At 41.5% G+C, this 21,791-nt stretch overlaps 2 protein-coding genes across 5 annotated transcripts; both read left to right on the forward strand.

Moving 5' to 3' along the window:
* Positions 1-1,340: 1,340 nt before the first annotated feature.
* On the forward strand, positions 1,341-4,793 carry LOC133540370 (aerolysin-like protein). 3 transcript variants are annotated; one of them, XM_061882895.1, is made up of 4 exons: positions 1,341-1,457; positions 1,684-1,804; positions 1,910-2,402; positions 4,017-4,793. In XM_061882895.1, the coding sequence occupies exons 3-4, from the start codon at positions 1,920-1,922 to the stop codon at positions 4,485-4,487; spliced, it is 954 nt and encodes a 317-aa protein (XP_061738879.1). In that variant the 5' UTR covers positions 1,341-1,457; positions 1,684-1,804; positions 1,910-1,919; the 3' UTR covers positions 4,488-4,793. The 3 variants fall into 3 exon arrangements, with proteins under 3 accessions (XP_061738879.1, XP_061738878.1, XP_061738880.1); XM_061882894.1 differs by having other exon boundaries at positions 1,343-1,457; positions 1,690-1,804; XM_061882896.1 differs by having other exon boundaries at positions 1,437-1,457; positions 1,690-1,792.
* A 9,745-nt stretch (positions 4,794-14,538) lies between these two features.
* Positions 14,539-17,647, forward strand: LOC133540371 (aerolysin-like protein). Of its 2 annotated transcripts, none has more exons than XM_061882897.1 (3): positions 14,539-14,659; positions 14,765-15,257; positions 16,871-17,647. In XM_061882897.1, the coding sequence occupies exons 2-3, from the start codon at positions 14,775-14,777 to the stop codon at positions 17,339-17,341; spliced, it is 954 nt and encodes a 317-aa protein (XP_061738881.1). In that variant the 5' UTR covers positions 14,539-14,659; positions 14,765-14,774; the 3' UTR covers positions 17,342-17,647. The 2 variants fall into 2 exon arrangements, with proteins under 2 accessions (XP_061738881.1, XP_061738882.1); XM_061882898.1 differs by having other exon boundaries at positions 14,542-14,647.
* Positions 17,648-21,791: the final 4,144 nt, after the last annotated feature.

Consider the following 21,791-nt stretch of genomic DNA (forward strand, 5'->3'; position numbering starts at 1 on the left):
CCATAGTGGATCTAACATAATAGTGTGAGAGTCCAGTCCATAGTGGATCTAACATAATAGTGTGAGAGTCCAGTCCATAGTGGATCTAACATAATAGTGTGAGAGTCCAGTCCATAGTGGATCCAACATAATAAAGTGAGAGTCCAGTCCAAAGTGGATCTAACATAATAGTGTGAGAGTCCAGTCCATAGTGGATCTAACATAATAATGTGAGAGTCCAGTCCATAGTGGATCTAACATAATAGAGTGAGAGTCCAGTCCATAGTGGATCTAACATAATAGTGTGAGAGTCCAGTCCATTGTGGATCTAACATAATAGAGTGAGAGTCCAGTCCATAGTGGATCTACTATAATAGTGTGAGAATCTAGTCCATAGTGGATTTAACATAATGGGTTTCTCAATTTCATCCCATTGGGTTGAGTTTTTCATTGCCCTTATGTGGGATCTGAGCAGATGATGTCGGTGTGGCTTGTGCAGCCCTTTGAGACGTTTGTGATTTAGGGCTATATAAGTGAACATTGATTGATTGATTGATTGATTGATTGATAGTTCATGTAAACTGTTAAACTATTCAACATCATCATTATGAAATGCTGGCAATCATGTGTCATGTGTCTGTAGACAATTGTAGGTTTTTGACTACAAACATAAACAGTACATAACAGTGGCATTACATTTTTTTCAAGTGGCATTAAAAATTGGCTCTCAAAAACATTAAATTCGATTTGCTGATACCTGTAGAAGTTGAGGACTAAAAAAAAAGAGACAAAGAAATATGCTTGAAAATGTCAGCGATGTTTCCTTTAGTGATGAAGATGACGTGCAGAAAACCGACCATAAGTGGGACACGTATGCATTTATAGAAGACATTGGCCATGCAAAACCTTAGTTTTTTACTCTGTTAACCAAAATCTGAACTGATCTTCTCATCTAAGAGGTGGGACACACAAAAAGGGGAACAAAGCACACACAGTTCCTGTAAGAACAAACTCACAGTGCCACATTAATGTCAATATTCTGGGGGTAAAATATACACACACACACACCCATTGATACCCTGTACTTATTATGTTATTAGATATGCATGCGTTTTTCAAATGTGAAGATGATATAATATAGATTTTTAGATGTCTTTTTTCGCTCCCTGTCTTTTTTTTGGCCAGGGCTCGATTAAAACATGGGCTATTTTCTCGAGAAATCTGCATTAGATAACAAAGGTGAACTCCACAGAGGGTCAACAGCATTTCCTTGGCTAAGCATTTCCTTGGTTCAGAAGTCACACCCAGATGTGTCTTCCAGTTCCTTAAAAGTTTCCCCATCTATAGAATCTGTGATTTAGCAATTCCAACCTCATTGCCTATAAAAGCCAGAGGTTCCAAGGACTCTCATCAGTAGTCTGACTACAGAGTCCCTGCACTTCTTATCGGTCCGATACCATCTGTCCAGTCTTCGACTTGTGAGTATGCACATCTGGTCTTAAATGATGCCACAAATATATCCTGGCTTGGTTTTGTATTTGTGCATCAAGTCCTCCAAATTCACAAAGAGTGTATAAAAATTCTTACTCCAGATGTCAGATGATTACACTCGTCTCATTTATTTCTTAGTAAATCCTGACTTGCTTTGTTCATCCTCAACAACAGGATGTGAGTTCTAATGCATGTTAACCCTCTTCTTTCTAGAAAAAGGGGAGTCCTTTACCTTGCAAGCCACATCGAGAGAAGAACCTCCACATTACAGAACCTCGGTTGTCACTGCTTTCTTGGTTTGTGTTTCTGAGGTATCAGGAAGGTGAGTTGAAAGGTGAGTAGAGACCTACAGCCCAGCCTTTGAACAACTGATATGGAAAAGTCATCTTACACACTCTTCTGCAGGTCTTTAGGAAGTCCAGTAACGTTTCTGTTTCAGGTCATTGAACATGGCAACTACACTTCATCTCATTGGTGGAAATGGAGGCACTCGATTTGAGTTTGATGGCATAGAAAATGGTGCCACCCTCAAGAAGATTGGAGTGGCAGTGGCTGGCTGGCAGATCAAAGCCGTCCGGGCTGAACTGACCGACGGGCGTGTGAAGACCTTTGGGAATGCAGAAACTTTCAGTGAGTTCACGTTCAATCTAGGCGAGCGCATCACCAAGCTGTCCCTGTGGGGGAACGGCGCCGGGACTCGTCTGGGTGGCATCAGGTTCTGGACGAGTTCTGGCCGCGAGTTCTTTGCACACATGACCGACTGGCCCCTGAAGACCGAATACTCTATCGACGTGGGGTCTGGAGTCTGCCTGGGGCTGGTGGGTAACTATGGCTCAGACATCGACTGCTTGGGGTTCCTCTTCATCAGCGCCATCAAGTCGTCTGTGCTAACCGACATGACCTATCCCAGCCTGGCCTTGTACACACCCAAGGTGAGTGGTACTATGACTGGAACACCTGAGTCAGAGTGTGGCAAGATAAAGGCAATATTTCTTAATTACTTTTTCCTTCTTAACGCCTAAAATCTGAATTTTAGTTGTCACAAGGTTCTTATTAACTGAAAAAAAGAAGAATTTGTTGTGATCCAAAGCTTTTCGGCCCACCAATTGTTTCATAAAAGACAACTTGATGAGTCTTGTCCCCCATAAACATTGTTGTTTGATATTGGGTTGACTGTGATGTCTTTGTTTGATTACAATAGGTCAATGAAATAGTGTCATATTTCAAATTTGACGTTTCACTGTCTAAAGCAGGGGTCACCAACGTGGTGCCCGCGCCCGTAAGGACCAGATGAGTCGCCCGCTGGCCTGTTCTAAAAATAGCTCAAATAGCAGCACTTACCAGTGAGCTGCCTCAATTTTTTTAAATTGTATTTATTTACTAGCAAGCTGGCCTCGCTTTGCTTGACATTTTTAATTCTGAGACAAAACTCAAATAGAATTTGAAAATCCAAGAACATTTTTTAAAGACTTGGTCTTGCATTTATTGTTTTACTTTCCTTCTTATAACTTTCAGAGAAAAAATACAACCTTAAAAATGATTTTAGGATTTTTAAACACATTTACATTTTTACCTTTTAAATTCCTACCTCTTCTTTCCTGACAATTTTAAATCAATGTTAAAGTTTTTTATTTTTTTTATTTTAAAGAATAATAAATACATTTAAATTCAATTATTCATTTCAGCTTCTGTTTTTTCGACGAAGAATATTTGTGGAATATTTCTTCAAAGAAAATTATTCTGGCAAACCTATAAAATCTGTAGAATCAAATGTAAATCTTATTTCAAAGTCTTTTGAATTTCTTTTAACATTTTTGTTCTGGAAAATCTAGAAGAAATAATGATTTGTCTTTGTTAGAAATATAGCTTGGTCCAATTTGTTATATATTTTAACAAAGTGCAGATTGGATTTTAACCTATTTAAAACATGTCATCAAAATTCTAAAATGAATCTTAATCAGGAAAAATGACTAATGATGTTCTATAAATTCTGTTTTTAATTTTTTTCAAAAAGATTCGAATTAGTCAGTTTTTCTCTTTTTATTTTTTCGATTGAATTTTGAATTTTAAAGAGTCGAAATTGTATTTTCATTTTTTTCGTTTTTCCGCCTCTTTTAAACCGTTCAAATACGTGTTTTTTTTCATCATTTATTCTCTACAAAAAAACCTTCCGTAAAAGGAGAAAAAATGTACTACGGAATGACAGACAGAAATACCCATTTTTTTTCATATATATATAGATTTATTTATCAAAGGTAAATTGAGCGAATTGGCTATTTCTGGCAATTTATTTAAGTGTGTATCAAACTGGTAGCCCTTGGCATTAATCAGTACCCAAGAAGTATCTCCTGGTTTCAAAAAGGTTGGTGACCCCTGGTCTAAAGTAATAAAAAATATATACATGTATGTTTTTTAATCTAATTTGCTTCATCACTTTAAATATATGTTGATATTTTCTGTCCTGGATATTAAGTACTATTGTAACAACAAGCATCTATTTGTGTTTTTCTATGTCTGTGTGTGGGCGGGCTGGTTGTTTCCTCCAGGTCAACAAGGAATACATCAAATCGGTGTCTTACCACAACGACACTAGTGCGGTTCAGGAGCAGAAATGTTCGTACAGCAGATCTGTGACCAAGTCTAACACCTGGAGCACCACCACGAAGATTGAGTCCACCGTCAGCATGACCGTTTCAGCAGGGATCCCAGATCTGGTGGAGGTGTCTGGTGGGTTTAGTCTGACCGTGGGAGCTGAGCAGTCCTCCGCAATGACCCACACGGAGACCATAACAGAATCTGATGAGATCAACGTGAAGGTCCCGGCAGGAAAGACCGTGAGCGTGGAGTTGTCAGTGGGACGAGCAGTCATCGACCTGGAGTACAGGGCCAAAGTGAAAATCACATGCCTGAACGGCAGCCAGCTGGTCTTCAATTCCACTGGCAACTACAATGGTGTGGCTTACACTGCGGTGCATGTAAAAACCACCGAGTCTGATAAAGTTATGAGTGCCAAGTAAGATGCATCGACATCTTACTGGGCGCGGTTTTAGAATTCATTGCGTAACGTTGATTTGATCGCTAATGCAGAGCCGTGTGATCTTGCTAAATGACAGTAAATCATCATCATAAACCTGCTGGTGTGAATTAGTCCTGATCTAGTCCTGGTCACATTGTTGAATGTTTCAGTTTAGTAAATGATCATTAACATTTTTTGATACATCCTTTTGTGGAATGATTTGCATCGTATTATAATGTATCGGCCCTATGTCCCGTGATCTTGCTCAATGTATGACCGTCACAGATAAATAAATCCTCATCAAGAACCTGCTTGTGTTTCCATGTCCATCCAAATTACAAAAAAATGTGTCTTCTTCGCTGATTCCATCATACCGGGCTCCTTTTGTCAAATGATTTGCACCATGATTTTTGACTCTGGAAAGTAGCAAGCTTTTGCAGACATAAGAACCGAACACACTTAGTGCAACGGAGATCAAATATTGTTTTGGGAAGTTCTTCCTAACATAATAGTGTGAGAGTCCAGTCCAAAGTGGATCTAACATAATAGTGTGAGAGTCCAGTCCATAGTGGATCCAACATAATAGTGTGAGAGTCCAGTCCATAGTGGATCTAACATAATAGTGTGAAAGTCCAGTCCATAGTGGATCTAACATAATAGTGTGAGAGTCCAGTCCATAGTGGATCTAACATAATAGTGTGAAAGTCCAGTCCATAGTGGATCCAACATAATAAAGTGAGAATCCAGTCCATAGTGGATCTAACATAATAGTGTGAGAGTCCAGTCCATAGTGGATCTAACATAATAAAGTGAGAATCCAGTCCATAGTGGATCTAACATAATAGTGTGAGAGTCCAGTCCATAGTGGATTAAACATAATAGAGTGAGAGTCCAGTCCATAGTGGATCTAACATAATAGTGTGAAAGTCCAGTCCATAGTGGATCCAACATAATAGTGTGAGAGTCCAGTCCATTGTGGATCTAACATAATAGTGTGAGAGTCCAGTCCATAGTGGATCTAACATAATAAAGTGAGAATCCAGTCCATAGTGGATCTAACATAATAAAGTGAGAATCCAGTCCATAGTGGATCCAACATAATAGTGTGAGAGTCCAGTCCATTGTGGATCTAACATAATAGTGTGAGAGTCCAGTCCATAGTGGATCTAACATAATAAAGTGAGAATCCAGTCCATAGTGGATCTAACATAATAGTGTGAAAGTCCAGTCCATTGTGGATCTAACATAATAGTGTGAGAGTCCAGTCCATAGTGGATCTAACATAATAAAGTGAGAATCCAGTCCATAGTGGATCTAACATAATAGTGTGAGAGTCCAGTCCATAGTGGATCTAACATAATAAAGTGAGAATCCAGTCCATAGTGGATCTAACATAATAGTGTGAGAGTCCAGTCCATAGTGGATTAAACATAATAGAGTGAGAGTCCAGTCCATAGTGGATCTAACATAATAGTGTGAGAGTCCAGTCCATAGTGGATTAAACATAATAGAGTGAGAGTCCAGTCCATAGTGGATCTAACATAATAGTGTGAGAGTCCAGTCCATAGTGGATCTAACATAATAGTGTGAGAGTCCAGTCCATAGTGGATTAAACATAATAGAGTGAGAGTCCAGTCCATAGTGGATCTAACATAATAGTGTGAGAGTCTAGTCCATAGTGGATCTAACATAATAGTGTGAGAGTCCAGTCCATAGTGGATCTAACATAATAGTGTGAGAGTCCAGTCCATAGTGGATCTAACATAATGGAGTGAGAGTCCAGTCCATAGTGGATCTAACATAATGGAGTGAGAGTCCAGTCCATAGTGGATCTAACATAATAAAGTGAGAATCCAGTCCATAGTGGATCTAACATAATGGAGTGAGAGTCCAGTCCATAGTGGATCTAACATAATGGAGTGAGAGTCCAGTCCATAGTGGATCTAACATAATGGAGTGAGAGTCCAGTCCATAGTGGATCTAACATAATGGAGTGAGAGTCCAGTCCATAGTGAATCTAACATAATAGAGTGAGAGTCCAGTCCATAGTGGATCTAACATAATGGAGTGAGAGTCCAGTCCATAGTGGATCTAACATAATAAAGTGAGAATCCAGTCCATAGTGGATTAAACATAGTAGAGTGAGAGTCCAGTCCATAGTGGATCCAACATAATAAAGTGAGAGTCCAGTCCAAAGTGGATCTAACATAATAGTGTGAGAGTCCAGTCCATAGTGGATCTAACATAATAGTGTGAGAGTCCAGTCCATAGTGGATCTAACATAATAGTGTGAGAGTCCAGTCCATAGTGGATTAAACATAATAGAGTGAGAGTCCAGTCCATAGTGGATCTAACATAATAGTGTGAGAGTCTAGTCCATAGTGGATCTAACATAATAGTGTGAGAGTCCAGTCCATAGTGGATTAAACATAATAGAGTGAGAGTCCAGTCCATAGTGGATCTAACATAATAGTGTGAGAGTCTAGTCCATAGTGGATCTAACATAATAGTGTGAGAGTCCAGTCCATAGTGGATCTAACATAATAGTGTGAGAGTCCAGTCCATAGTGGATCTAACATAATGGAGTGAGAGTCCAGTCCACAGTGGATCTAACATAATGGAGTGAGAGTCCAGTCCATAGTGGATCTAACATAATAAAGTGAGAATCCAGTCCATAGTGGATCTAACATAATGGAGTGAGAGTCCAGTCCATAGTGGATCTAACATAATGGAGTGAGAGTCCAGTCCATAGTGGATCTAACATAATGGAGTGAGAGTCCAGTCCATAGTGAATCTAACATAATAGAGTGAGAGTCCAGTCCATAGTGGATCTAACATAATGGAGTGAGAGTCCAGTCCATAGTGGATCTAACATAATAAAGTGAGAATCCAGTCCATAGTGGATTAAACATAGTAGAGTGAGAGTCCAGTCCATAGTGGATCCAACATAATAAAGTGAGAGTCCAGTCCAAAGTGGATCTAACATAATAGTGTGAGAGTCCAGTCCATAGTGGATCTAACATAATAATGTGAGAGTCCAGTCCATAGTGGATCCAACATAATAGTGTGAGTCCAGTCCATAGTGGATCTAACATAATAGTGTGAGAGTCCAGTCCATAGTGGATCTAACATAATAGTGTGAGAGTCCAGTCCATAGTGGATCTAACATAATAGTGTGAGAGTCCAGTCCATAGTGGATCTAACATAATAGAGTGAGAGTCCAGTCCATGGTGGATCTAACATAATAGTGTGTGAGTCCAGTCCATAGTGGATCTAACATAATGGAGTGAGAGTCCAGTCCATAGTGGATCTAACATAATAGTGTGAGAGTCCAGTCCATAGTGGATCTAACATAATAGTGTGAGAGTCCAGTCCAAAGTGGATCTAACATAATAGTGTGAGAGTCCAGTCCATAGTGGATCCAACATAATAGAGTGAAAGTCCAGTCCATTGTGGATCTAACATAATAGAGTGAGAGTCCAGTCCATATTGGATATAACATAATAGTGTGAGAGTCCAGTCCATACTGGATCTATTATAATAGAGTGAGAATCCAGTCCATAGTGGATCTAACATAATAAAGTGAGAATCCAGTCCATAGTGGATCTAACATAATAGTGTGAGAGTCCAGTCCATAGTGGATTAAACATAATAGAGTGAGAGTCCAGTCCATAGTGGATCTAACATAATAGTGTGAGAGTCCAGTCCATAGTGGATCTAACATAATAGTGTGAGAGTCCAGTCCATAGTGGATTAAACATAATAGAGTGAGAGTCCAGTCCATAGTGGATCTAACATAATAGTGTGAGAGTCCAGTCCATAGTGGATCCAACATAATAGTGTGTGAGTCCAGTCCATAGTGGATCTAATATAATAGAGTGAGAGTCCAGTCCATAGTGGATCTAACATAATAGAGTGAGAGTCCAGTCCATAGTGGATCTAACATAATAGTGTGAGAGTCTAGTCCATAGTGGATCTAACATAATAGTGTGAGAGTCCAGTCCATAGTGGATTAAACATAATAGAGTGAGAGTCCAGTCCATAGTGGATCTAACATAATAGTGTGAGAGTCCAGTCCATAGTGGATCTAACATAATAGAGTGAGAGTCCAGTCCAAAGTGGATCCAACATAATAGTGTGAAAGTCCAGTCCATTGTGGATCTAACATAATAGAGTGAGAGTCCAGTCCATAGTGGATCTATTATAATAGAGTGAGAATCCAGTCCATAGTGGATCTAACATAATAAAGTGAGAGTCCAGTCCAAAGTGGATCTAACATAATAGTGTGAAAGTCCAGTCCATTGTGGATCTAACATAATAGAGTGAGAGTCCAGTCCATAGTGGATCTATTATAATAGAGTGAGAATCCAGTCCATTGTGGATCTAACATAATAGAGTGAGAGTCCAGTCCATAGTGGATCTATTATAATAGAGTGAGAGTCCAGTCCATAGTGGATCTAACATAATAGAGTGAGAGTCCAGTCCAAAGTGGATCTAACATAATAGTGTGAAAGTCCAGTCCATTGTGGATCTAACATAATAGAGTGAGAGTCCAGTCCATAGTGGATCTATTATAATAGTGTGAGAGTCCAGTCCATAGTGGATCTAACATAATAGTGTGAGAGTCCAGTCCATAGTGGATCTAACATAATAGAGTGAGAGTACAGTCCATGGTGGATCTAACATAATAGTGTGTGAGTCCAGTCCATAGTGGATCTAATATAATAGAGTGAGAGTCCAGTCCATAGTGGATCTAACATAATAGAGTGAGAGTCCAGTCCATAGTGGATCTAACATAAGAGTGTGAGAGTCTAGTCCATAGTGGATCTAACATAATAGAGTGAGAGTCCAGTCCATAGTGGATCCAACATAATAGTGTGAGTCCAGTCCATAGTGGATCTAACATAATAGTGTGAGAGTCCAGTCCATAGTGGATCTAACATAATAGTGTGAGAGTCCAGTCCATAGTGGATCTAACATAATAGTGTGAGAGTCCAGTCCATAGTGGATCTAACATAATAGTGTGAGAGTCCAGTCCATAGTGGATCTAACATAATAGTGTGAGAGTCCAGTCCATAGTGGATCTAACATAATAGTGTGAGAGTCTAGTCCATAGTGGATCTAACATAATAGTGTGAGAGTCCAATCCATAGTGAATCTAACATAATAGAGTGAGAGTCCAGTCCATAGTGGATCTAACATAATAGTGTGAGAGTCCAGTCCATAGTGGATCTAACATAATGGAGTGAGAGTCCAGTCCATAGTTGATCTAACATAATAAAGTGAGAATCCAGTCCATAGTGGATTAAACATAGTAGAGTGAGAGTCCAGTCCATAGTGGATCCAACATAATAAAGTGAGAGTCCAGTCCAAAGTGGATCTAACATAATAGTGTGAGAGTCCAGTCCATAGTGGATCTACTATAGTAGTGTGAGAATCTAGTCCATAGTGGATTTAACATAATGGGTTTCTCAATTTCATCCCATTGGGTTGAGTTTTTCATTGCCCTTATGTGGGATCTGAGCAGATGATGTCGGTGTGGCTTGTGCAGCCCTTTGAGACGTTTGTGATTTAGGGCTATATAAGTGAACATTGATTGATTGATTGATTGATTGATAGATAGTTCATGTAAACTGTTAAACTATTCAACATCATCATTATGAAATGCTGGCAATCATATGTGTCATGTGTCTGTAGACAATTGTAGGTTTTTGACTACAAACATAAACAGTACATAACAGTGGCATTACATTTTTTTTCAAGTGGCATTAAAAATTGGCTCTCAAAAACATTAAATTCGATTTGCTGATACCTGTAGAAGTTGAGGACTAAAGAAAAAGAGACAAAGAAATATGCTTGAAAATGTCAGCGATGTTTCCTTTAGTGATGAAGATGACGTGCAGAAAACCGACCATAAGTGGGACACGTATGCATTTATAGAAGACATTGGCCATGCAAAACCTTAGTTTTTTACTCTGTTAACCAAAATCTGAACTGATCTTCTCATCTAAGAGGTGGGACACACAAAAAGGGGAACAAAGCACACACAGTTCCTGTAAGAACAAACTCACAGTGCCACATTAATGTCAATATTCTGGGGGTAAAATATACACACACACACACCCATTGATACCCTGTACTTATTATGTTATTAGATATGCATGCGTTTTTCAAATGTGAAGATGATATAATATAGATTTTTAGATGTCTTTTTTCGCTCCCTGTCTTTTTTTTGGCCAGGGCTCGATTAAAACATGGGCTATTTTCTCGAGAAATCTGCATTAGATAACAAAGGTGAACTCCACAGAGGGTCAACAGCATTTCCTTGGCTAAGCATTTCCTTGGTTCAGAAGTCACACCCAGATGTGTCTTCCAGTTCCTTAAAAGTTTCCCCATCTATAGAATCTGTTGCGATCTGCTGCTCAGATCTTCACATGTTTGTTATTTCCATTTTTGTTTCATTCTCAGTCTGACCCGTTTATTTCCTGTTTTGCCCATCACTCTGGTTACTCATTAGTTCACCTGCTACACTCGTACCGCACACCTGCTTCAGCTAATCACCCTCCTTTATAAGCCAGCCTTTTCTGTTCAGTCTTCCTCGGATCCTAATTTGCCCACGCGCAACAGTGACGACTCTCGACCTGCATCTTTGTATGTATATTCTCGCTAGCTTTTACGCTAAGCCATTTGTTTATTCCAGCTCACATGCTGAGGAATTGTTTTTCTGTTTTTGGTTTGCCTTCTCTTTACAGCAGTGTTTTTGTTCCTAGCCTTTTATTATTTAATAAATCCATTTATAACTTACCTTGTTGTGTTCATCGCTTCGACGCATCCCCGGAAGAACCAATCCGGCATTACAATGCCACACAAGCGTCACAGTAGGATCCGAGCATCAAAATGTTTTTCCGCGTCGAAACCACGGGAGGAACCCTTCGACTTGGGTTTGTGGTTGGAGCTCGTGGCTTGGGAGCAGGAAAGACTTGACTGTGGGCCTGAAGTCCCCTCCGAAGCCGTTCGCGCTGCCCCGAAGAGGCGGGGGGTCCAGTGGAGAGGTCCCCCGCACGGCAGTAATGTTCCAGCACCACTTATTCCTCCCCATGGACACAGCAATTTTCACCCCGTCCAGGATTCACCCGTCATTACCGGTAATCCTGCTTGTTTTTTTTCAAATCATTCCTTAAGCTGCCATGACACTTTTTCTGACACAAGCGATGACGTCAATTGGGGAACGCCCACCGGTGACGCAACACCGGCCTCTGTTGATGACATTTTTTCAGAAGATTTTTATATTGTGGACAGTAATTCTCATTCCCAACCTTTTTTGAATATCAATAACATTCATGACAAGATACAGAATTATCAGGATATTTTTTCTTATTATTCTAGTCAACCTCAGTCACCTAGTTTTTCTCCTACACCTCCTTTAAAACCTCATTCTCCGGCCAAGTCCAAGGTGTTTCCTCCCTTTTCTAAAGGAAATTCTGGACAAATTAAAGGGGAGGAGTCGGCCCGCCTCCAAGCCTCCCACCACCCTCCCTTAAGGTCAGTCCCTGACCATAGGGAACGGGTCTGGGATCCCCGTCTGGAGGAAGGGGCTATGACCTATAGCTGTGCTACGGAGGTAGCACAGATACTACCCTCTAAACCACAGCCACCATGTAGACCTCCTCCACCTGTTTTTCCCCCGGCCAAATCTCAACGGCCTTGTAGACCTCCTCCACCTGTTTTTCCCCTGGCCAAGTCTCAACGGCCTTGTAGACCTCCTCCACCTGTTTTTCCCCCGGCCAAGTCTCAACGGCCTTGTAGACCTCCTCTACCTGATTTTCCCCCGGCCAAATCTCAACGGCCTTGTAGACCTCCTCCACCTGTTTTTCCCCCGGCCAAGTCTCAACGGCCTTGTAGACCTCCTCCACCGGTGTTCGGACTCGCGAGGTCATTACCTCCAGCACGTCCTCCACCACCGGTGTTCTGCACTGCTCCCAGTCTGGTTCTCACACCAGCACATGACTCTCGCCTGGTTTTCAAGCCAGAATTAGACTCTCGCCTGGTTTTCACACCAGAAAATGTTTCTAGCCTGGTTCTCAAGCCAGCACTAGACTCCCACCTGGTTCTCACACCAGCCTCCGACCCAGAACTGGTTCTCATACCAGTTACAGACTTTAGCCTGGAGCCCACTCCAGTACCAGCTCCAGAGCTGGAGCCTACTCCAGTACCAGCTCCACGCCGCCAAGCGCCGGTACCAGCTCCACGCCGCCAAGCGCCGGTACCAGCTCCGCGCCGCCAAGCACCGCCGACGACGGGGCTGGAGCCCACACCAGCGTCGACGACGGGGCTGGAGCCCACACCAGCGTCGACGACGGGGCTGGAACCTTCACCTGTGTCGACAGGGCTGGAGCCCACTCCAGTGCCAGCTCCTCGACAAGCGCCGGTACCAGCTCCACGCCGCCAAGCACTGCCGACGAAGAAGCTGGAGCCCACACCGGCGCCGACGATGAGGCTGGAGCTCACACCAGTCACGACTCCTGCGGCTCCCAGGCCGCCTCCGACGACTCCTGCGGCTCCCAGGCCGCCTCCGACGACTCCTGCGGCTCCCAGGCCGCCTCCGACGACTCCTGCGGCTCCCAGGCCGCCTCCGACGACTCCTGCGGCTCCCAGGCCGCCTCCGACGACTCCTGCGGCTCCCAGGCCGCCTCCGACGACTCCTGCGGCTCCCAGGCCGCCTCCGACGACTCCTGCGGCTGCAGCACCCGCATCATCCTCGCCAGCTGCACTCGGGCCTGCTTTGGCTGCAGTCCCCGCACCCTCGTCTGCTGCTTCCAAGCCTGCTGGGATTTCGGTGCTGAGGCGTCGTCCACCACGTCGACCACGGGCGTGGCCTCTGCGAGGTCATCCTCCTCGCCAGACACTCCCTCCTCCATGTCGGCCACGGATGTGGCCGTGCCCGGGTCGTCCGCCTCGCCGGGCACCTCATCCTGCGAGGCGGCCACTAATGTGGCTTTTTCGAGGTCGCCCGCCAAAACTTGTTCGGCAGCAGCGTTCCACCCGCCGCCGCCACATGATGTGTCCTCGGTGGATTCGGGGACATGCGATCTGGCGACCCTCCACCGTGGCCTCCCTCCGCCCTCCCTTCGTTTGTGGACTTTCTGGTTTTGGGGAGGGGGTTCAAGTTTTTGTTTGTGTTTTTGAGACATCTGGTATCTGTCTTTTGTTGGGGGGGAATACTGTTGCGATCTGCTGCTCAGATCTTCACATGTTTGTTATTTCCATTTTTGTTTCATTCTCAGTCTGACCCGTTTATTTCCTGTTTTGCCCATCACTCTGGTTACTCATTAGTTCACCTGCTACACTCGTACCGCACACCTGCTTCAGCTAATCACCCTCCTTTATAAGCCAGCCTTTTCTGTTCAGTCTTCCTCGGATCCTAATTTGCCCACGCGCAACAGTGACGACTCTCGACCTGCATCTTTGTATGTATATTCTCGCTAGCTTTTACGCTAAGCCATTTGTTTATTCCAGCTCACATGCTGAGGAATTGTTTTTCTGTTTTTGGTTTGCCTTCTCTTTACAGCAGTGTTTTTGTTCCTAGCCTTTTATTATTTAATAAATCCATTTATAACTTACCTTGTTGTGTTCATCGCTTCGACGCATCCCCGGAAGAACCAATCCGGCATTACAATGCCACACAAGCGTCACAGAATCTGTGATTTCGCAATTCCAACCTCATTGCCTATAAAAGCCAGAGGTTCCAAGGACTCTCATCAGTAGTCTGACTACAGAGTCCCTGCACTTCTTATCGGTCCGATACCATCTGTCCAGTCTTCGACTCGTGAGTATGCACATCTGGTCTTAAATGATGCCACAAATATATCCTGGCTTGGTTTTGTATTTGTGCATCAAGTCCTCCAAATTCACAAAGAGTGTATAAAAATTCTTACTCCAGATGTCAGATGATTACACTCGTCTCATTTATTTCTTAGTAAATCCTGACTTGCTTTGTTCATCCTCAACAACAGGATGTGAGTTCTAATGCATGTTAACCCTCTTCTTTCTAGAAAAAGGGGAGTCCTTTACCTTGCAAGCCACATCGGGAGAAGAACCTCCACATTACAGAACCTCGGTTGTCACTGCTTTCTTGGTTTGTGTTTCTGAGGTATCAGGAAGGTGAGTTGAAAGGTGAGTAGAGACCTACAGCCCAGCCTTTGAACATCTGATATGGAAAAGTCATCTTACACACTCTTCTGCAGGTCTTTAGGAAGTCCAGTAACATTTCTGTTTCAGGTCATTGAACATGGCAACTACACTTCATCTCATTGGTGGAAATGGAGGCACTCGATTTGAGTTTGATGGCATAGAAAATGGTGCCACCCTCAAGAAGATCGGAGTGGCAGTGGCTGGCTGGCAGATCAAAGCCGTGCGGGCTGAACTGACCGACGGGCGTGTGAAGACCTTTGGGAACGCAGAAACTTTCAGTGAGTTCACGTTCAATCTAGGCGAGCGCATCACCAAGCTGTCCCTGTGGGGGAACGGCGCCGGGACTCGTCTGGGTGGCATCAGGTTCTGGATGACTGCTGGCCGCGAGTTCTTTGCACACATGACCGACTGGCCCCTGAAGACCGAATACTCTATCGACGTGGGGTCTGGAGTCTGCCTGGGGCTGGTGGGTAACTATGGCTCAGACATTGACTGCTTGGGGTTCCTCTTCATCAGCGCCATCAAGTCGTCTGTGCTAACCGACATGACCTATCCCAGCCTGGCCTTGTACACACCCAAGGTGAGTGGTACTATGACTGGAACACCTGAGTCAGAGTGTGGCAAGATAAAGGCAATATTTCTTAATTACTTTTTCCTTCTTAACGCCTAAAATCTGAATTTTAGTTGTCACAAGGTTCTTATTAACTGAAAAAAAAAGAAGAATTTGTTTTGATCCAAAGCTTTTCGGCCCACCAATTTTTTCATAAAAGACAACTTGATGAGTCTTGTCCCCCATAAACATTGTTGTTTGATATTGGGTTGACTGTAATGTCTTTGTTTGATTACAATAGGTCAATGAAATAGTGTCATATTTCAAATTTGACGTTTCACTGTCTAAAGCAGGGGTCACCAACGCCCGCGCCCGTAAGGACCAGATGAGTCGCCCGCTGGCCTGTTCTAAAAATAGCTCAAATAGCAGCACTTACCAGTGAGCTGCCTCAATTTTTTTAAATTGTATTTATTTACTAGCAAGCTGGCCTCGCTTTGCTTGACATTTTTAATTCTGAGAGACAAAACTCAAATAGAATTTGAAAATCCAAGAACATTTTTAAAAGACTTGGTCTTGCATTTATTGTTTTACTTTCCTTCTTATAACTTTCAGAGAAAAAATACAACCTTAAAAATGATTTTAGGATTTTTAAACACATTTACATTTTTACCTTTTAAATTCCTACCTCTTCTTTCCTGACAATTTTAAATCAATGTTAAAGTTTTTTATTTTTTTTATTTTAAGGAATAATAAATACATTTAAATTCAATTATTCATTTCAGCTTCTGTTTTTTCGACGAAGAATATTTGTGGAATATTTCTTCAAACAAAATTATTCTGGCAAACCTATAAAATCTGTAGAATCAAATGTAAATCTTATTTCAAAGTCTTTTGAATTCCTTTTAACATTTTTGTTCTGGAAAATCTAGAAGAAATAATGATTTGTCTTTGTTAGAAATATAGCTTGGTCCAATTTGTTATATATTTTAACAAAATGCAGATTGGATTTTAACCTATTTAAAACATGTCATCAAAATTCTAAAATTAATCTTAATCAGGAAAAATGACTAATGATGTTCTATAAATTCTGTTTTTAATTTTTTTCAAAAAGATTCGAATTAGTCAGTTTTTCTCTTTTTATTTTTTCGATTGAATTTTGAATTTTAAAGAGTCGAAATTGTATTTTCATTTTTTTTGTTTTTTCGCCTCTTTTAAACCGTTCAAATACGTGTTTTTTTTCATCATTTATTCTCTACAAAAAAACCTTCCGTAAAAGGAGAAAAAATGTACTACGGAATGACAGACAGAAATACCCATTTTTTTTCATATATATATAGATTTATTTATCAAAGGTAAATTGAGCGAATTGGCTATTTCTGGCAATTTATTTAAGTGTGTATCAAACTGGTAGCCCTTGGCATTAATCAGTACCCAAGAAGTATCTCTTGGTTTCAAAAAGGTTGGTGACCCCTGGTCTAAAGTAATAAAGAATATATACATGTATGTTTTTTAATCTAATTTGCTTCATCACTTTAAATATATGTTGATATTTTCTGTCCTGGATATTAAGTACTATTGTAACAACACGCATCTATTTGTGTTTTTCCATGTCTGTGTGTGGGCGGGCTGGTTGTTTCCTCCAGGTCAACAAGGAATACATCAAATCGGTGTCTTACCACAACGACACTAGTGCGGTTCAGGAGCAGAAATGTTCGTACAGCAGATCTGTGACCAAGTCTAACACCTGGAGCACCACCACGAAGATTGAGTCCACCGTCAGCATGACCGTTTCAGCAGGGATCCCAGATCTGGTGGAGGTGTCTGGTGGGTTTAGTCTGACCGTGGGAGCTGAGCAGTCCTCCGCAATGACCCACGAGGAGACCATAACAGAATCAGATGAGATCACTGTGAAGGTCCCGGCAGGAAAGACCGTGAGCGTGGAGTTGTCAGTGGGACGAGCAGTCATCGACCTGGAGTACAGGGCCAAAGTGAAAATCACATGCCTGAACGGCAGCCAGCTGGTCTTCAATTCCACTGGCAACTACAATGGTGTGGCTTACACTGCGGTGCATGTAAAAACCACCGAGTCTGATAAAGTTATGAGTGCCAAGTAAGATGCATCGACATCTTACTGAGCGCGGTTTTAGAATTCATTGCGTAACTTTGATTTGATCGCTAATGCAGAGCCGTGTGATCTTGCTAAATGACAGTAAATCATCATCATAAACCTGCTGGTGTGAATTAGTCCTGATCTAGTCCTGGTCACATTGTTGAATGTTTCAGTTTAGTAAATGATCATTAACATTTTTTGATACATCCTTTTGTGGAATGATTTGCATCGTATTATAATGTATCGGCCCTATGTCCCGTGATCTTGCTCAATGTATGACCGTCACAGATAAATAAATCCTCATCAAGAACCTGCTTGTGTTTCCATGTCCATCCAAATTACAAAAAAATGTGTCTTCTTCGCTGATTCCATCATACCGGGCTCCTTTTGTCAAATGATTTGCACCATGATTTTTGACTCTGGAAAGTAGCAAGCTTTTGCAGACATAAAAACCGAACACACTTAGTGCAACGGAGATCAAATATTGTTTTGGGAAGTTCTTCCTAACATAATAAAGTGAGAGTCCAGTCCAAAGTGGATCTAACATAATAGTGTGAGAGTCCAGTCCATAGTGGATCCAACATAATAGAGTGAGAGTCCAGTCCATAGTGGATCTATTATAATAGAGTGAGAGTCCAGTCCATAGTGGATCTAACATAATAGTGTGAGAGTCCAGTCCATAGTGGATCTAATATAATACAGTGAGAGTCCAGTCCATAGTGGATCTAACATAATAAAGTGAGAATCCAGTCCATAGTGGATCTAACATAATAGTGTGAGAGTCTAGTCCATAGTGGATTAAACATAATAGAGTGAGAGTCCAGTCCATAGTGGATCTAACATAATAGTGTGTGAGTCCAGTCCATAGTGGATCTAATATAATACAGTGAGAGTCCAGTCCATAGTGGATCTAACATAATAGTGTGTGAGTCCAGTCCATAGTGGATCTAATATAATACAGTGAGAGTCCAGTCCATAGTGGATCTAACATAATAAAGTGAGAATCCAGTCCATAGTGGATCTAACATAATAGTGTGAGAGTCCAATCCATAGTGAATCTAACATAATAGAGTGAGAGTCCAGTCCATAGTGGATCTAACATAATAAAGTGAGAGTCCAGTCCATAGTGGATCTAACATAATAGTGTGAGAGTCCAGTCCATAGTGGATCTAACATAATGGAGTGAGAGTCCAGTCCATAGTGGATCTAACATAATAAAGTGAGAATCCAGTCCATAGTGGATTAAACATAGTAGAGTGAGAGCCCAGTCCATAGTGGATCCAACATAATAAAGTGAGAGTCCAGTCCAAAGTGGATCTAACATAATAGTGTGAGAGTCCAGTCCATAGTGGATCTAACATAATAATGTGAGAGTCCAGTCCATAGTGGATCTAACATAATAGAGTGAGAGTCCAGTCCATAGTGGATCCAACATAATAGTGTGAGTCCAGTCCATAGTGGATCTAACATAATAGTGTGAGAGTCCAGTCCATAGTGGATCTAACATAATAGTGTGAGAGTCCAGTCCATAGTGGATCTAACATAATAGTGTGAGAGTCTAGTCCATAGTGGATCTAACATAATAGTGTGAGAGTCCAATCCATAGTGGATCTAACATAATAGAGTGAGAGTCCAGTCCATAGTGGATCTAACATAATAGTGTGAGAGTCCAGTCCATAGTGGATTTAACATAATAGTGTGAGAGTCTAGTCCATAGTGGATCTAACATAATAGTGTGAGAGTCCAATCCATAGTGGATCTAACATAATAGAGTGAGAGTCCAGTCCATAGTGGATCTAACATAATAGAGTGAGAGTCCAGTCCATAGTGGATCTAACATAATAGTGTGAGAGCCTAGTCCATAGTGGATCTAACATAATAGTGTGAGAGTCCAATCCATAGTGAATCTAACATAATAGAGTGAGAGTCCAGTCCATAGTGGATCTAACATAATAAAGTGAGAGTCCAGTCCATAGTGGATCTAACATAATAGTGTGAGAGTCCAGTCCATAGTGGATCTAACATAATGGAGTGAGAGTCCAGTCCATAGTGGATCTAACATAATAAAGTGAGAATCCAGTCCATAGTGGATTAAACATAGTAGAGTGAGAGTCCAGTCCATAGTGGATCCAACATACTAAAGTGAGAGTCCAGTCCAAAGTGGATCTAACATAATAGTGTGAGAGTCCAGTCCATAGTGGATCTAACATAATAATGTGAGAGTCCAGTCCATAGTGGATCTAACATAATAGAGTGAGAGTCCAGTCCATAGTGGATCCAACATAATAGTGTGAGTCCAGTCCATAGTGGATCTAACATAATAGTGTGAGAGTCCAGTCCATAGTGGATCTAACATAATAGTGTGAGAGTCCAGTCCATAGTGGATCTAACATAATAGTGTGAGAGTCTAGTCCATAGTGGATCTAACATAATAGTGTGAGAGTCCAATCCATAGTGGATCTAACATAATAGAGTGAGAGTCCAGTCCATAGTGGATCTAACATAATAGTGTGAGAGTCCAGTCCATAGTGGATTTAACATAATAGTGTGAGAGTCTAGTCCATAGTGGATCTAACATAATAGTGTGAGAGTCCAGTCCATAGTGGATCTAATATAATACAGTGAGAGTCCAGTCCATAGTGGATCTAACATAATAAAGTGAGAATCCAGTCCATAGTGGATCTAACATAATAGTGTGAGAGTCTAGTCCATAGTGGATTAAACATAATAGAGTGAGAGTCCAGTCCATAGTGGATCTAACATAATAGTGTGTGAGTCCAGTCCATAGTGGATCTAATATAATACAGTGAGAGTCCAGTCCATAGTGGATCTAACATAATAGTGTGTGAGTCCAGTCCATAGTGGATCTAATATAATACAGTGAGAGTCCAGTCCATAGTGGATCTAACATAATAAAGTGAGAATCCAGTCCATAGTGGATCTAACATAATAGTGTGAGAGTCCAATCCATAGTGAATCTAACATAATAGAGTGAGAGTCCAGTCCATAGTGGATCTAACATAATAAAGTGAGAGTCCAGTCCATAGTGGATCTAACATAATAGTGTGAGAGTCCAGTCCATAGTGGATCTAACATAATGGAGTGAGAGTCCAGTCCATAGTGGATCTAACATAATAAAGTGAGAATCCAGTCCATAGTGGATTAAACATAGTAGAGTGAGAGTCCAGTCCATAGTGGATCCAACATAATAAAGTGAGAGTCCAGTCCAAAGTGGATCTAACATAATAGTGTGAGAGTCCAGTCCATAGTGGATCTAACATAATAATGTGAGAGTCCAGTCCATAGTGGATCTAACATAATAGAGTGAGAGTCCAGTCCATAGTGGATCCAACATAATAGTGTGAGTCCAGTCCATAGTGGATCTAACATAATAGTGTGAGAGTCCAGTCCATAGTGGATCTAACATAATAGTGTGAGAGTCCAGTCCATAGTGGATCTAACATAATAGTGTGAGAGTCTAGTCCATAGTGGATCTAACATAATAGTGTGAGAGTCCAATCCATAGTGGATCTAACATAATAGAGTGAGAGTCCAGTCCATAGTGGATCTAACATAATAGTGTGAGAGTCCAGTCCATAGTGGATTTAACATAATAGTGTGAGAGTCTAGTCCATAGTGGATCTAACATAATAGTGTGAGAGTCCAATCCATAGTGGATCTAACATAATAGAGTGAGAGTCCAGTCCATAGTGGATCTAACATAATAGAGTGAGAGTCCAGTCCATAGTGGATCTAACATAATAGTGTGAGAGCCTAGTCCATAGTGGATCTAACATAATAGTGTGAGAGTCCAATCCATAGTGAATCTAACATAATAGAGTGAGAGTCCAGTCCATAGTGGATCTAACATAATAAAGTGAGAGTCCAGTCCATAGTGGATCTAACATAATAGTGTGAGAGTCCAGTCCATAGTGGATCTAACATAATGGAGTGAGAGTCCAGTCCATAGTGGATCTAACATAATAAAGTGAGAATCCAGTCCATAGTGGATTAAACATAGTAGAGTGAGAGTCCAGTCCATAGTGGATCCAACATAATAAAGTGAGAGTCCAGTCCAAAGTGGATCTAACATAATAGTGTGAGAGTCCAGTCCATAGTGGATCTAACATAATAGAGTGAGAGTCCAGTCCATAGTGGATCCAACATAATAGTGTGAGTCCAGTCCATAGTGGATCTAACATAATAGTGTGAGAGTCCAGTCCATAGTGGATCTAACATAATAGTGTGAGAGTCCAGTCCATAGTGGATCTAACATAATAGTGTGAGAGTCTAGTCCATAGTGGATCTAACATAATAGTGTGAGAGTCCAATCCATAGTGGATCTAACATAATAGAGTGAGAGTCCAGTCCATAGTGGATCTAACATAATAGTGTGAGAGTCCAGTCCATAGTGGATCTAACATAATGGAGTGAGAGTCCAGTCCATAGTGGAT

The sequence above is a fragment of the Nerophis ophidion genome, linkage group LG22 (genome assembly GCF_033978795.1).
Source record: "Nerophis ophidion isolate RoL-2023_Sa linkage group LG22, RoL_Noph_v1.0, whole genome shotgun sequence".
Lineage (NCBI taxonomy): Eukaryota > Metazoa > Chordata > Actinopteri > Syngnathiformes > Syngnathidae > Nerophis > Nerophis ophidion.